Genomic DNA, 14,841 nt, shown 5'->3' with positions numbered 1-14,841 from the left:
TCAAATTCTGATTTACTTTTACCATCTACCATCACATGATTCGCCCAGCCCACATGCAGACATTATACACACCTTCCGCAGGGAGAACAATCAAAAGTATAGTATTAAGTAGTAAGCCACATATCAAAAGTGGGTGCACTCCAAAATTCACTCTTAAATAATTTGTCTCAAAGGCTAGGCGCCCTACGAGCAGTAAGAGATGGTAATTAGTGTTTAGCAATGTTGACATCAGACTGCAACATGCATTAGAATTTACCCAGTATTCCCTTAAAGTAAGGATAAAGCAAGTCCTGTCTAGTTTAACATCTAGCTCTATACAAGGCCTTCTTGCTAGAATTATTTGAATAGGCTCTTCTGCAGAATGTTTCAGCTAATTAACATGCCTGTTCCACAAATCTACCTACAGTAGAACAGTATCTCCTTAAACAGAGGAACTGTTTCACTAGGATACCAGCCTAAAACTACTATGACCATTTCATCTTGCATGCAACAGGCTGTTAGTGCCTGTCACCTTTTTAAAAACCTCTGTTCTTATTGTGGATCCAAGTAAATACAAAAATTGGATCTCAGAATACCTAAATCTGCACATTAAGAACAAATTGTATTCATGTCTATATAAAAGGAATACAAACTCATCTATATAATGAGGCCACAGGGCCACATGCTCCTCCACCCAGCCTTTGTGCTTTGAAAACCCCTCATCAAACTCCTACATACTGATGTGGGGACAGGAATAGCTGGGGGCACATCATGGCTTTACCCCATATCTGCCGATGGCATTTTCCATCAAACATAAAAATATTGGATTGTACAAAATCCCAAAAAATCCAGAACCAATTTGGTATGATCATCAAAGTTGGGTCCATGTTTCTCCAGGAAGGCATTGGCATCATTCAGCTCAACCTCATGGGGCATTGAGTAATGCAGTGATTCCACATCTAATACTTCCCCATCTAACTCTCCTGTCTCTAATCAAACACGCTCCTACAAGTCTCACTCTCACCTTCTGTTACTCACACTCCTACTACTGCTTGCTACTGGTGACATCTCTCCTAACCCTGGCCCTGCAGCAATCACCACACTTTTACACTCTTGCTCAGTCTCCCACAATACAAACTCAAGGTCACACAATCCCAACAATCTTATCTCCATTAACCCACAGAGCTTATCCCCTCTCTTTCTTGTGCCCTCTGGAATGCATGATCTGTCTGTAACAAACTTACAACTGTTCACGACCTGTTTGTGTCTAACGCTTTCAATCTTCTAGCAATTACTGAAACCTGGCTATCTTCCTCTGACACTGCTTCCATTGCTGCTCTAACGCATTGCGGTCTCCACTTTAGCCACACACCTAGGCCAGGTGAGAGACATGGTGGTGGTGTTGGAATCTTACTATCCCCCTCCTGCTCCTATCAGCACCTGCATCCTCATCCATCTCTCTCCTTCTCCTCTTTTGAAGTCCACTGCATCCGCAATTTCTCCCCCCAGTTATCTATCGCTCCCCTGGACCAACCTCCCAATTCCTCAACAACTTTGCTGCCTGGCTTTCTCACTTTCTCTTTACAAATACACCTTCTCTAATACTAGAGGATTTCAACATCCCCATTGATAACCCATCTGCCCCTGCTGACTCTAAACTTCGCTCATTAACAAACTCCTTTAGTCTCTCACAATCCATCCTATTCCCTACTCACCGTAATGGACACTCTCTACATCTGGTATACTCCTACCTCTGCTCCCCTTCTGATGTCACCTGTTGCCCATTTCCCATCTCAGACCACCATCTGCTCACCTATAATCTCAATGTACATGTTAAACCTATTTCTCCCCCCCCCCCCCCCCCCGCCTCCACACCTGTAGAAATCTGCACACTGTGGATCCTCTCCAACTTTCTAACCTTATTCAAAAACGTCTTCCCCACACTTCCACTGTTTCCTGCCCTGAACTTGCTACAAACCACTATAACAATACTCTCTCCTCTGCACTTGACACCCTTGCTCCTCCACAAATATGCAAAACCCCACGTCGTCAGCTCCAGCCCTGGCACTCTCAGAAAACAAACTATCTACAAAAATACTCCGGGGCTGCTGAACATGTCTGAACCCGATTTCCTACACTATAAGTTCATTCTTTATTCTTAGTTTCTGCCCTTCACTTAGTCAAGCAAAACTACTTCTCTTCTCTCATATCTTCTCACTCCTCAAACCCTAAATGTCTATTCTCCATTTTCAGCTCTCTCCTCTATCCACCTTCACCACCCCCTTCATCTGCCTTTAGTGCTCAACACTTGGCACACTACTTTTTCAACAAAACACTTACCATTCGAAGTAACATCCCACCACAAGACTGCAACCTTCCATCTCTGCCCCTGGTCACCCCCTCCACCACTCTCAGTACCTTCTCGCCAACCACTGAGAATGAATGATTCCTAATATCTTCCTCACATCTCACTACTTGCCCATCCTTTCACATCTAATACCTTCTCTGTCTTCTACCCTCACCCCAGCTCTTACTCACATATTCAACCAATCCCTTACTACTGGTTCATTTCCATCATCCTTCAAACATGCAAAGGTCACCCCCACTAGTTTTCAATTGCCTAACCCACTTCCTATCCTCCAACTTATTGCTTGACCCCCTGCAATATGGCTTCCTTCCCCAACACTCAACTGAGACTTCCCTCACCAAGGTTACTAACAATCTTCTTTCTGCTAAAAACAATGGCCACTATTCTATACTTATCTTACTTGACCTGTCTGCTGCCTTTGATACTGTTGACCATCCCCTCCTCCTACGGACTCTCAGCTGCCTTGGCGTCTGTGACATTGCCCTCTCCTGGATCCACTCTTATCTCTCTAATAGGTCCTTTTCTGTCTCATTTGCTGGCAACTCCTCCTCTCCATTACCTCTGTCTGTTGGAGTACCTCAAGGCTCTGTCTGTTGGAGTACCTCAAGGCCCTCTACTCTTATCTATTTATACTTCCTCACTGGGTAAACTTATCGGTAGCTATGGCTTCAACTATCACCTCTATGCTGATGATACTCAGATCTACCTATTCACCCCTGCACTCTCTCCTTCTGTCTTTTCCCACATCAGCAACTGCTTATTAGGCATTTCTTCCTGGATGGCCTCTCACCACCTAAAATTCAACATGTCCAAGATTGAGCTTCTTCTAATCCCCCCATCTAATTCTACTCCAGTTTCTAACTTTACTACCACTGTTGGTGACATCACTATCTCCCCATCACCCCAAGTCTGCTGCCTAGGAGTTACACTTGACTCCAATCTGTCCTTCATACCCCACATCCAATTGCTCTCTTCATCCTGTCGCAACCACCTACGCAATATCTCCAAAATTTGTCCTTTTCTGAGTGCTGAAACTACTAAACAGCTAATCCCTTCCCTAGTAATTTCCCGGCTTGACTATTGTAACAACCTACTAACTGGCCTTCCTCTCTCCTGCCTCTCACCTCTTCAATCCATCCTAAATGCCTCTGCTAGGCTAATCCACCTCTCCTGATGCTCTGTATCTGCTGCACCCCTCTGTGAGTCCCTTCACTGGCTCCCCATTCACAGCAGAATTAAATTCAAAATTCTCACTCTGACCTACAAAGCCCTTACCAATGCACCCCCACCTGTCCTCACTCATCAAAAAATATACACCAGCCGGTCCCGTATGATCCAACAATGATTTACTCCTTGCCTCTTCTACCATCACCTCCTCCCATGCTAGACTACAGGACTTCTCTCCTGTGGAGCTAACCCTCTGGAATGCACTTCCTCAAGCTGTCTACTTTCCCCCAACCTCTCCTCCTTTAAATGCTCCCTAAAGACCTTCTTGTTCATGAAAACCTAACACCAAATCAGTAACTAATGAATTCCACTTGCCTAATAGTTGCCCTCATCTAACTCCACACTAACATCATTCCCACCTTTGTAGTCCCCACCTCCTGTTTCTCACCCTCCTACACATTTAGATTCCCCACGGGAACACAGCTCCCAATTCCCCCTGTATTTGTTTGTTAAATTTTGCTATCCCTATTTACACAACACATCAATGGAGTCCAATACAAAATAAGTTAATGACCTACCATAGGGGCTTAAAAAATTATCTATATATTTACTTGATTTAAATTCTTATGCAGCCAGTGAAAATTTGGTACGGTCTGGAATTTCTGGAATAAAGTATCATGTTCCTGTTTAGTAATGAGACATTTAAGCTTTGCATCTTGGATCATGAAGTTTAACTCACTTAACTTTCACACTGTTATACAACCTACACTATTTGTATTTTCTTTTTTTAGGAGGAGATCGTTACACCCCAAGCCCTATTAGCAACACACACCGTAGCGGCGATCACTACAATCAAGTCACACAGCAGACACTGTCTGTTGTGGACAGTGCACATAACCTTATCCTTTTTACCCTTTTGAGACCATCACTTTGGATTGATTATTTGATTATTTGATCTTTTGTTTTTGTTTTTTTGTTTGTTTTTTTTTGGATACCATCACGTATTTTCAAACATTTTTCACATTTTTTCGATTTTAAGATTTGAAGACTACCACTCTATATTTTTGGTTCAATTTGGACACTACCATTTTTTATTTGGAGCTATAACGTTTCCACAACTGAATTTGGACAAAGAAATTGACGTTTTAACCACGTACACGTTTTTATTTTTTTCATATTTTAGATTGATTTTCTATGTCACACAATGTCTGTTTTTAAGTAAATCAGGACATCTAGCATCACCCATAGGATTCTATTTCTATTTCTCTTACACGATTTCACCACTATTCTCTTACACCAATTGAAATACAAGGGCGGAAGGACACCCCCTTCTTATTCCATTATACCTTGCACCGCATCAGAGCTCTACACAGTTCAGTTAGCGTACCTACCTCTCACCAGCTACTAACACTCTGTTGATTTTATATTGAATCTTTCATATTGTCGCTTTTATTGTTTATGTTTTTATATTGTCTATGATCTTAACTTATTATTGTCAGCTTTCATGGATCCATGTTAGTATGTATTTTATGTCATTTTTGTAATTAAATTTAATTTTTAATCAGATTAGTTTCTTCACCCTCGATTGTTTAGTACCCGCCTCCTTTTGGTAGGCGCCTGGGCTTTCTCCTCAATAAGTTTGTTAAATTTTGCTATCCCTATTTACACAACACATCAATGGAGTCCAATACAAAATAAGTTAATGACCTACCATAGGGGCTTAAAAAATTATCTATATATTTACTTGATTTAAATTCTTATGCAGCCAGTGAAAATTTGGTACGGTCTGGAATTTCTGGAATAAAGTATCATGTTCCTGTTTAGTAATGAGACATTTAAGCTTTGCATCTTGGATCATGAAGTTTAACTCATCACATGATTTCTCAAAAGAAATTCTACTGGATCCTTCATACTGCTGTACATTAGTCAATTGCCTTAAAGCCTCCTTAACATACATCACCTGGTTCATGATGACCAGATGTCACCCTTTAACAGAAGGTTTTATTACTAACTCTTTATGAGACATAAAGTCATTAAGTGCCATCCTTTCTGCCAGTGTAAGGTTATCAGAAACCACCCAGTCATAGAAATCATTTGTAATTTTTTTTCAACACAATCCACAAATTTCTGCACACTAGGGACCAACGAGATCTGTGGCAAAAAAGCAGAAGATGCCTTCATGCCCGAGTGTGCAGGGACTTGAGGAATTACCTCATTCTCTGAGCATTGCTCTTTAAAAAGATCAATTATTTCAGTGAGGATTGTTCTGTCCTGCTCTGAGTGTAGAACCAGTTATGAGCCAACCATTCAGTTATCCCAAAGCTTCGTGCAAAATTATGCAGGTCCTTACGAAAGTTGGCTTTAGTCAAGCCCACGGCAGGACAGAACAACAAACCCTTTTTTAAAAGTTGAATATGCACAAAGGTTAGAGGAAAAGGAAATAGACAATCATCTTATCAAGGGCAAATCAAGCAGGGTGCTTTCCTTTCTGGTCTCTTCTGACAACTATTAGGCAAGTGGAATTCATTAGTTACTGATTTGGTGATAGGCTTCCCTGAACAAGAAGGTCTTTAGGGAGCATTTAAAGGAGGAGAGGTTGGGGGAAAGTCTGACAGCTTTCCTTGGGTATCTCCTTTTCCCACCCAACAAACCACCACTCCTCCTTCTCCTCCAACTTTGTTAGTCTTCTTTCAAAAGGGACTGGTTCAATGAGCAATCGCATTGCACTACTAGTCTCTTCCATCTCTGAATGTACTTATTATTATGATAGTTAAAATTTTCGTTAAGTCTAAGGTCCTCCTGATCACACAACAATTTCCTATGTTTCCTAAATTTCATATAATTTTACACTTTATCAATACTTTTCTGAACAGCTTTGCTCCATTTTTCAAAAGTAAGATCTTCTACAAATGTGTTAACCTTAGCATAGGCAATGTCTTTATCAACAGCAAACTGCTCTAAATGCTTACGATTCTCCTCTATCGTTAAATCCATCAATTTTATGGAACACTTGGTTAATATCTCATTGCATTTTTTTATGTGTTAGCATTCACAGCCCTTCAATTAATACTGGGGTTTAATCTAATACGTAATCCACCGTTGATAAGCGTAGTGGCTTCTGACAGCATTTTTTTTCATTTTGTGACCTTGTGTAAACTTAATTGTGGCTCAATGGAAACAAGCCTTCGGTTGGGTGGAGCATGACTGGGAGTGACGTGAAAGGGGCCCTTGAATTTTTTTGCCCAAGGGTCCCATGGGCTGTAAATTCACCCCTGAAGGATCTGCAGTTGCATTTTTTAACCGGCACCATGAGAGCAATACTCTAGAAACAGACGTGGTAGTGGTGGTGGTCTATGTCTTCACTTACAGTATGGAGGCAGGACGGTTGTCCCAATGACCTAGAGAGAAGTAGAGGGTTCCAGAATGGAGCTGGTGAGAAGCTTTGTTTTGCTTGCTTACTTTATTAAATAACCTCTCACCAGAAAAAGCAAAACACACACACAAGAAATAAAATAAAAATCAAAACACAATTTAAAAAACAACAAATTACTAGTACCCAAAAGATTTTTTGTGTCTTTATTTTTTGTGATATTGCCTTTTTTGATGAGAATGAAGATTTGTTTATTTTTGCTAATCTGTTACTATTTTGATTGGTTGAAGCTGGTGCTTTGTTAACAGTGATTACTGTTTGGGATTTTATAATATATAGTTGAAAGAATCAACTATGACACCAATAGTTCCTTCCTTCAGTGCTTTTTACAAACTTGCATTTTAGCCAATCTGTGCTGGTTCCTGCATAGCTCCACAGGAGTAAGTTCAATTATATCTATATGGCACTCATAAACTAGCACGGTCTGGCTGTGAAAATCTAATAAAATGCACTGAGATAAGAGGTGGCCTGCAGAGGCTGAGAAAAATGCAGAGATTTACAGGTTTAGAGGTTATAAAGTATATTAACATAATAATGTTAGTTGTGCAAAGCTGGGGAATGGTTAGTAAAGGCGTTAATTAACTTTTTAAACAAGAAAAATATCAAGTAGACTGTCCCTTTAACTTTATATAATATTTTGCAATGTCTTTGTATTTGTTTTTTATATTTGCTTTCCCTTTAATGATCGCTATTGGCGATCAAATGTTATTTACAGTTTTCGAATGTTACATTCGAATTTGAATGTCACATTCAAATTCGAATGTCACATTCGAATTCGGATGTCACTTTCAAATTCGAATATTACCTTTATAAAGCACAATTGTAGACTAGAAATATTATTTCGAATTTGAATGTCACATTCAAATCGAATATCACATTCGAATCGAATATCACATTCAAATTGAATATCACATTTATTACACACAGTTGTAAACTAGAAACACTATTTCGAATTCGAATGTTACATTCAAATTCGAATGTCACATTCAAATTCAAATATTACATTTAAAAAACAGTATTAGACTAGAAATACTATTTCAAATTCGAATGTGACAGTCAAATTCGAATGTCACATTCAAATTCGAATGTCACATTCAAATTCGAATGTCACATTCGAATTTGAATATTAAATTTAAAACACAGTATTAGACTAGAAATACTATTTCAAATTCGAATGTGACATTCGAATGTAGCATTCGAATTCTAATATTACATTTATCAAACACAGTTGTAGACTAGAAATACTATTTCGAATTTGAATGTCACATTCGAATTCGAATATTACATTTCGAAATTGAATGAATACATAGCTAAACATTCTATTATTCGAACAAATATTTTCGAATTTTATTGAAAAATTTGAAAAATGAAAATTCGAAAATAGAATGTTAGAATGTTATATAAACATTCGAAATTTGATTCAAACGAACGAATGTATCAAAATTCGTTTAAATTTTGAATTTTTAGAAACATTCGCCCATCCTTATTAAAGATCCTGCTATAATGGTCCGTGAGGCTACTGTACTATTGAGCTACTCTGATAATGAACGTGAAATTATAGGACAACGATGATAATAAAACATACAAATTATTGAGATCCGATCCTACACAAACTTTTAAATGACAAATTGATCAGACTATTCAATTATTCTTTGATTTAGGATAAATTGATGCAAACCTTAGAGCGTTCCTAATGATATCACATTGAATAGTACCAATATTGTACACGTTCCCAAAACACACAAAGATCCATTACATCCACCTGGTAGTCCAATTGTGTCTGCAAGGGATTTACTACTTCAACCAGTTACCCAATACGCTTATTCTATTTTAAAACCCTTAGTGCTATGTTTAACTAAATTTTAACTTTAAAATATTTCAAATTTGAAACACAGTTTTTTTCTAGACAGCCGGACTATCTATGGGTTCTAATGTTGCACTCACTTATGCAAAACTATATGCAGCTGATTTTGATCGCTATTTAAGGCAGCTGAGATTGTACTATACCACTGCTACATTGATGATATTTTTTTAGTTTAACAGGTTCATTGGTTTCAACAGGTAAACACTCTACCGTGTCCATTTAAGGGACAGTATACTATAACATTGTTTTTTCCTTAATGTGTTTCCAATTATTTTTTTTACCAGCTGCAGAGTATAAAATGTATGAGATTTGCTTTTTAAGCCTTATTTGTGTATATGAATTAGCTGATTTTGTGTTTTGAAGCCACAACCTAATAAAATGGGTTGAGCTTGTAGGTATAATCAGATCTCATTACTTTATCACACTGTGTACATATACTTGCTTCTTTATCTTATATCTGTCCATAAACCAATCACCAATACTTGGAGAGAACAATGGAAAATTAACATTTCATTTCCTTATCTCTTCTATAACCCATTGGGGGTATAATTTCTTCTAATGGCTAAGTTAACAGAGCTTGACCTTGAGGCCAAAAACTTTCAGGATGGGTGGGGATACCACAGGCTAAATAAACTATTTCAAATGCCAATATAAGGGTAATGGAAATACTTGTAAACAATTGAATATACTCCAGCAGGTAAAATGGATCATTGGGAACAAATTAAAGGTGCACCATTCAAAAGAACATATTGATTTCCTTGACATCAGAATATTCAAAGATGACACAAACTTGGGTACTACTCTTTTTTTGTAATTCTGTCGGCAGAGACTAAAATTAGCACATGTGCTTTTGGCATCCGCCTGATTTATTACGTGCGATTCCAAAGGCACGGTTATGCACCCTGTATGCTTACACAATTACAAAAGAATTAAACAACTTTTCATTATGAGGGGATAAAGTCCTTGTGTATGCATAATGCATAATTTTTATTTTTGGTCCAATTAAATATTTTATCCTTTTTTATGTTTCTAGGTACACTCAGAACTCCTTACGTTTTAAACAAGAATGACTGGAAAAAAATGCTTAAAATAAAAAACCTGTGAAAGAAACCCTCTGAAAATAAAAACATTTCTCTTTCTTATTTTGTTGCTTGAAAACGCTGCTTGTTTTTTTCAAGCACTGTGTGAAAATTTGCTGCTATTCACACGTATATTATATCACATATTTTCCTTGCATGTATTTTTGAATATGCATAAAAATACAATTCAGATTAAAGCAAACATGCTTGGAAATAATGCAGCAAGTCTTTTTGAATAAAGCCCATAATGTAGGCTGACCATATTGCCGCTTTAAGAAGGAACACATATGAAAAATACATATGTGAGGGTTCTTATACAAAACCATTTCTTTAAACAGCCCTGAAAACAGCCCGGACATATGTATTTTTCATATGTGTCCCTTTTTAAAGCGGCAATATGGTCAGCCTTACCTTAACATAACTGCAATTGGCAAATTTTAGAAATTGAAATCTAATTATGTATCTGATTAAACAAAATAAAATAAATAGTAATGTTTTTGTTACAATCAAAGCAATCGTAGCTCTCAAATGAAATTTGTTTTTCCAATGAACATATCACTTCTGAAAATAATAATGAATTCAAGACGTGGCTTAAATTGAGCATCTCCTGGAAAAATAACGTATAAAAGAAAAAGCATCCGGAATATGCAAAATGAGCGCTCTGGCTTATATGAGCTAAATTCTACCTTGTTTGTATGTGTAGCCGTCCACACTGCACCCTGCCGGAGGCTTGATTTATACATTGTATATATTTCATCTCCAAAGTTAGCCAATAAATCATCTTTATGTTTTTTTCATTAGTTCAAAATGACTGATAGCTATGCAAAATCGTATTTATATCAATATTTAAATGTTTTTTACAAAAATATTTCTTGGTTTATATAAATATAAATCTAACTCTTTTCAAAGTCATTCATATTCATATTTCAATTTGTTTAAAAAGAAGAGGGAAATATTTAAATAGGACTTTAGCTTTGAAATTTTAAATAAAAGTATATTTTGCACATCAGTCCCATAATAAGAGGGAACAAATTGGCATTCAAACTGGTCTTAGATTGGAAACAATTGCAGAAGAGCATTTGAGTGAGTTAGTATAATGCTTTGTAGTGTAACCATATTTATGTATTATATGTATTCTATGGTTATAGCAGTTTTTCACATGTTCATAACATTCACATATCATCTTTAGATTGCAATCCCTACTAACAAGGTCAATTTGATACAAAATACACTTTTCCTGCTCAATATGATATGAAATGTGTCTGCATCTCTGTCTCAAATGCTTCCAAACTGATTCTGTTAATATTGGATAATGTTATCTGGACATGATATATATACAGTGGAGAAAAAAAAAGCTCTCTTAAAATTTGCAATATTTTATTAGTCCTGGACTAGAAATTTCCAGCCCAAACATATAATACAAAAATATTTATATCTGAGCAGGAAAAACATCTTCAGTTGGGCTTTACAGTATCTGTTTATTAAAGACCATAATAATTATATAATTAAAAAAGTACACATTAAAAATACAATCTAATAACACCTACTTTGAATTTTAAATGTGCAGTAGATTTTTTTAAACAAATTTCAAAGCCATCAGCCAATCATTTATATTTACATATACATATACAATGTCAACTCTTGCACATGCTCAGTAGGAGCTGTTACCTTATAAAGTGTGCATATAAAAATACTATGCAATTAGATTATGGAAGTAAACTGCAAAGTCTCTTAAAATTGCATTATCTATCAGAATCATGAAAATTAAATTTTGACTTTTTTTATTGTGTAATTTCAAAACTTGTATTAATATCAAAAGATTTAAAAGAGAAATTCCAGACAAAATTGGAATCCGCATGAATGCATTTCAGTTGTGAATAGAAGCATTTTTTAAAAAGCTATAGCTGTTAAAAAAGTGTATTTAAGTATGCTTCGTGCACCAGCATTTTACACACTGCACTTGCTCAGAGAGCCTAAGGTGCTTGTACCATCTGGTTTGTTAATTGCTGACATGATACAAGCCCCACTGGCATCAGAACAGCTGCAGTATTTAAAATGCTAGTGCACTGAGAATATCTAGATAAGCTTCACATGCACGAGCAGAGACAAATGCTAATAAAGCAGGTATAGTTTTTACTAGAAGCATGTTTGCTATTAAATGTATATTACAAATAAGTTTTTATCCAGAGATGCAATTCATCTATATGCATTTAAATTTTGACCGGATTGTCCCTTTAATAAAGGATGAGACAGGAGACCACAAAGCAGAACTATTTGCTAATTTACAATCATTTTTATTAAAAAACAAACACTTATTTAGGCTGCATCTTTTAATGTGGTTTTTACTAGCACCTGCTCAATAAGGTACAATAAGGCAATTTATGTTTCTCCACGTAAAATTTACTGCCAAATCTCCAGAAATCATTGCAGCCTATTGCCAGTGGCTGCTTTTTTATAGATTGATTTTGCCATCATAAGCCAAGTTTATTTGCTTTTATTGAGTCAGTTATACCTATTTGCTGTTAAAACTGCACTATATGTGGCTATAAATAAAATAAAATATTTCTATTCATATCAGATAAAATATAAGGATTTAACATTTTCTGAATAACTTATATTTGCAGCCAACACAACACTGAAACTTTACCCTAAAACAGCTATAGTCTTCAATATTAAACATTTCTAGGGCTTTCTTATAAATATCTGATGTCTTCTGAATTTCAAAAACTATAATTGAGCATTACCTTATGAATATGCAAATATTTCATTTAAATATAATGCAGCAATATGAGAAGTTTTGTTTTCATGGTAAATGATTCAAAAACCTGGGACAATACTGCACTGATCCTCAGTTGTCACTGCTGATATTACAGTCTGTATGATCCCTACTGAATTTCCTTAGCAAAGAACATGAATCCATAATCTCATTTTACAAATTACAATTTTTATATCACATAACTTTACCTCTTAGATCTGATCTCAGTAACTAAACAGCCAGCATTTAAATCATAATTTACTGTATAGAGAATGTTAATCATCAAAATAAAACAATAAAAACACAATTGTACTACAATAATATGTGAGCATAGGATTTCCAATTTTGTTGGGAAAAATACTGAATTAGCACAAAATTGCATAAATACTTATACAGCGTAACTAATTTTGTTTCACCATAAAAGGTCCATTATTTCTAGATTTATTCTTTTGAATCTGTTTATATTTACCTAAACCTTAAAAACCCTAGAAATTGAGGTTAAACTCAGCTAGATAGAAACCCTAAGTGACTACTATTTTATAATCACCATCAGATTACAAGAGTTCACTTTATGTGTCCTCCTTGGACTATAATTCATGCTAACCCTTTGAGTGCTAGAGATCTATACCACATGTGTGGCAGTCAAGGGGTAAACATAAACTACTATGAGATATTATAAAAGAGGTGCCATCACACAAAAATCAGGACAGTTCAAAAGTTAAGTTCTTAGTTAACAATGACTATCGGTTAATATTTCAGTATGTGACTTATTAGTCATTCATATATGCTATGCCAGAAACAACATCTCAAAAAAATGTCTAGTTGGTAGAAATTGACTTAGATAATGGGGTCGATCTCAATCGTTTAGAAACTGTTTATGAAATAATTTATCTCCAAAAATCCCTGTAGACTTAATGGTTAATTTTGTGAAAAAGAAAAAAAATTAGATAAACTTTTCTAAAGGGTTGTGATTGCTCCTAATAATAACTAGAAGATCTGAAAAAGATTTATAGCACAATGGGGTCAATAACAAATGATTTATCTACAAACATCGTCATAGACTTTATGAATGATTTTCTGTAGAAAATATGAAGAGTTTTTGTGATCGATCCTAATGTGTTCAATTTCTCTACATATTTATCTTGTTTTTTATTTATTTTTTAATAGCCTAGTTTGTTAATAAGCCAAACTGAATTGTCACATGGCATATTTGCCTAGCGGACATACAAACACATAGGAGCATTTCAGGAAGGGTTGTGCACTTACACTGGATTGGAGTTTACTGGATGAAGGATAACTTGGGGAGCTCGGGTAGGGATTTCAGGCACAACATCTGCAAGTTAGAAATAGCAAGGTAAGAGGAATGCGTTGGGTAAAAGGGACAGAAAACCAAACGGCACCAAAACAATAGAGAACCAGCAAGAACACATGGAGAAAAAAGTAGGAGAAATCAAACAAGAGTGAAAATTTAAAAGCAATTGTTCTTACACAATACAATTATATTTTAATCTTAAAAACAAAGATTTTCATGGCAGATAAGAACCATAGGCCCAACATATCTGCACAAAATTTCCTAACAGTGTACACTTATATAGTTGGTATTTTCGCTTATCCCAGGCATTAATTAGTATGTAGAATAGCCTTATGCTTATCACAGGCATTAATTAGTATGTAGAATAGCCTTATGCTTATCCCAGGCATTAGTTAGTATGTAGGATAGCCTTATGCTTATCCCAGGCATTAATTAGTATGTAGAATAGCCTTATGCTTATCCCAGGCATTAATTAGTATGTAGAATAGCCTTATGCTTATCCCAGGCATTAATTAGTGTGTAGAATAGCCTTATGCTTATTCCAGGCATTAATTAGTATGTAGAATAGCCTTATGCTTATCCCAAGCATTAATTAGTATGTAGGATAGCCTTATGCTTATTCCAGGCCTTAATTAGTATGTAGAATAGCCTTATGCTTATCCCAGGCATTAATTAGTGTGTAGGATAGCCTTATGCTTATCTCAGGCATTCAGTTTTTATTTCAGCTTCATTTATGGCACAATTATTATTTTACAAATACAGAGCTGCCTCTTTTCTAAACTTTGTCGTTTCTGGCGTGGCTTTTCATGCCGATCCTCACAGGAGCTGCCTTGGTGAAATTATTTTTAAAAATGAGCAGTTCCTTCCAGATGTGAGATGTCTCCTAT

The 14,841-nt window shown here is 36.0% G+C and overlaps 1 protein-coding gene across 1 annotated transcript in view; it reads right to left on the bottom strand.

Annotated features, from left to right (window-relative positions):
- The window catches only part of KSR2 (kinase suppressor of ras 2), a 1,182,068-nt gene that overhangs the window by 287,911 nt on the left and 879,316 nt on the right, over positions 1 to 14,841 (bottom strand). Inside the window, exon 13 of the mRNA XM_053701684.1 lies at positions 13,909 to 13,975. Coding sequence (XP_053557659.1) covers positions 13,909 to 13,975 — 67 coding nt within the window. The remainder of the gene's footprint in view (positions 1 to 13,908; positions 13,976 to 14,841) is intronic.

This window comes from Bombina bombina, chromosome 2 (assembly GCF_027579735.1).
Source record: "Bombina bombina isolate aBomBom1 chromosome 2, aBomBom1.pri, whole genome shotgun sequence".
Taxonomy (NCBI): domain Eukaryota; kingdom Metazoa; phylum Chordata; class Amphibia; order Anura; family Bombinatoridae; genus Bombina; species Bombina bombina.
This window is presented reverse-complemented; position numbering and strand designations above follow the sequence as displayed.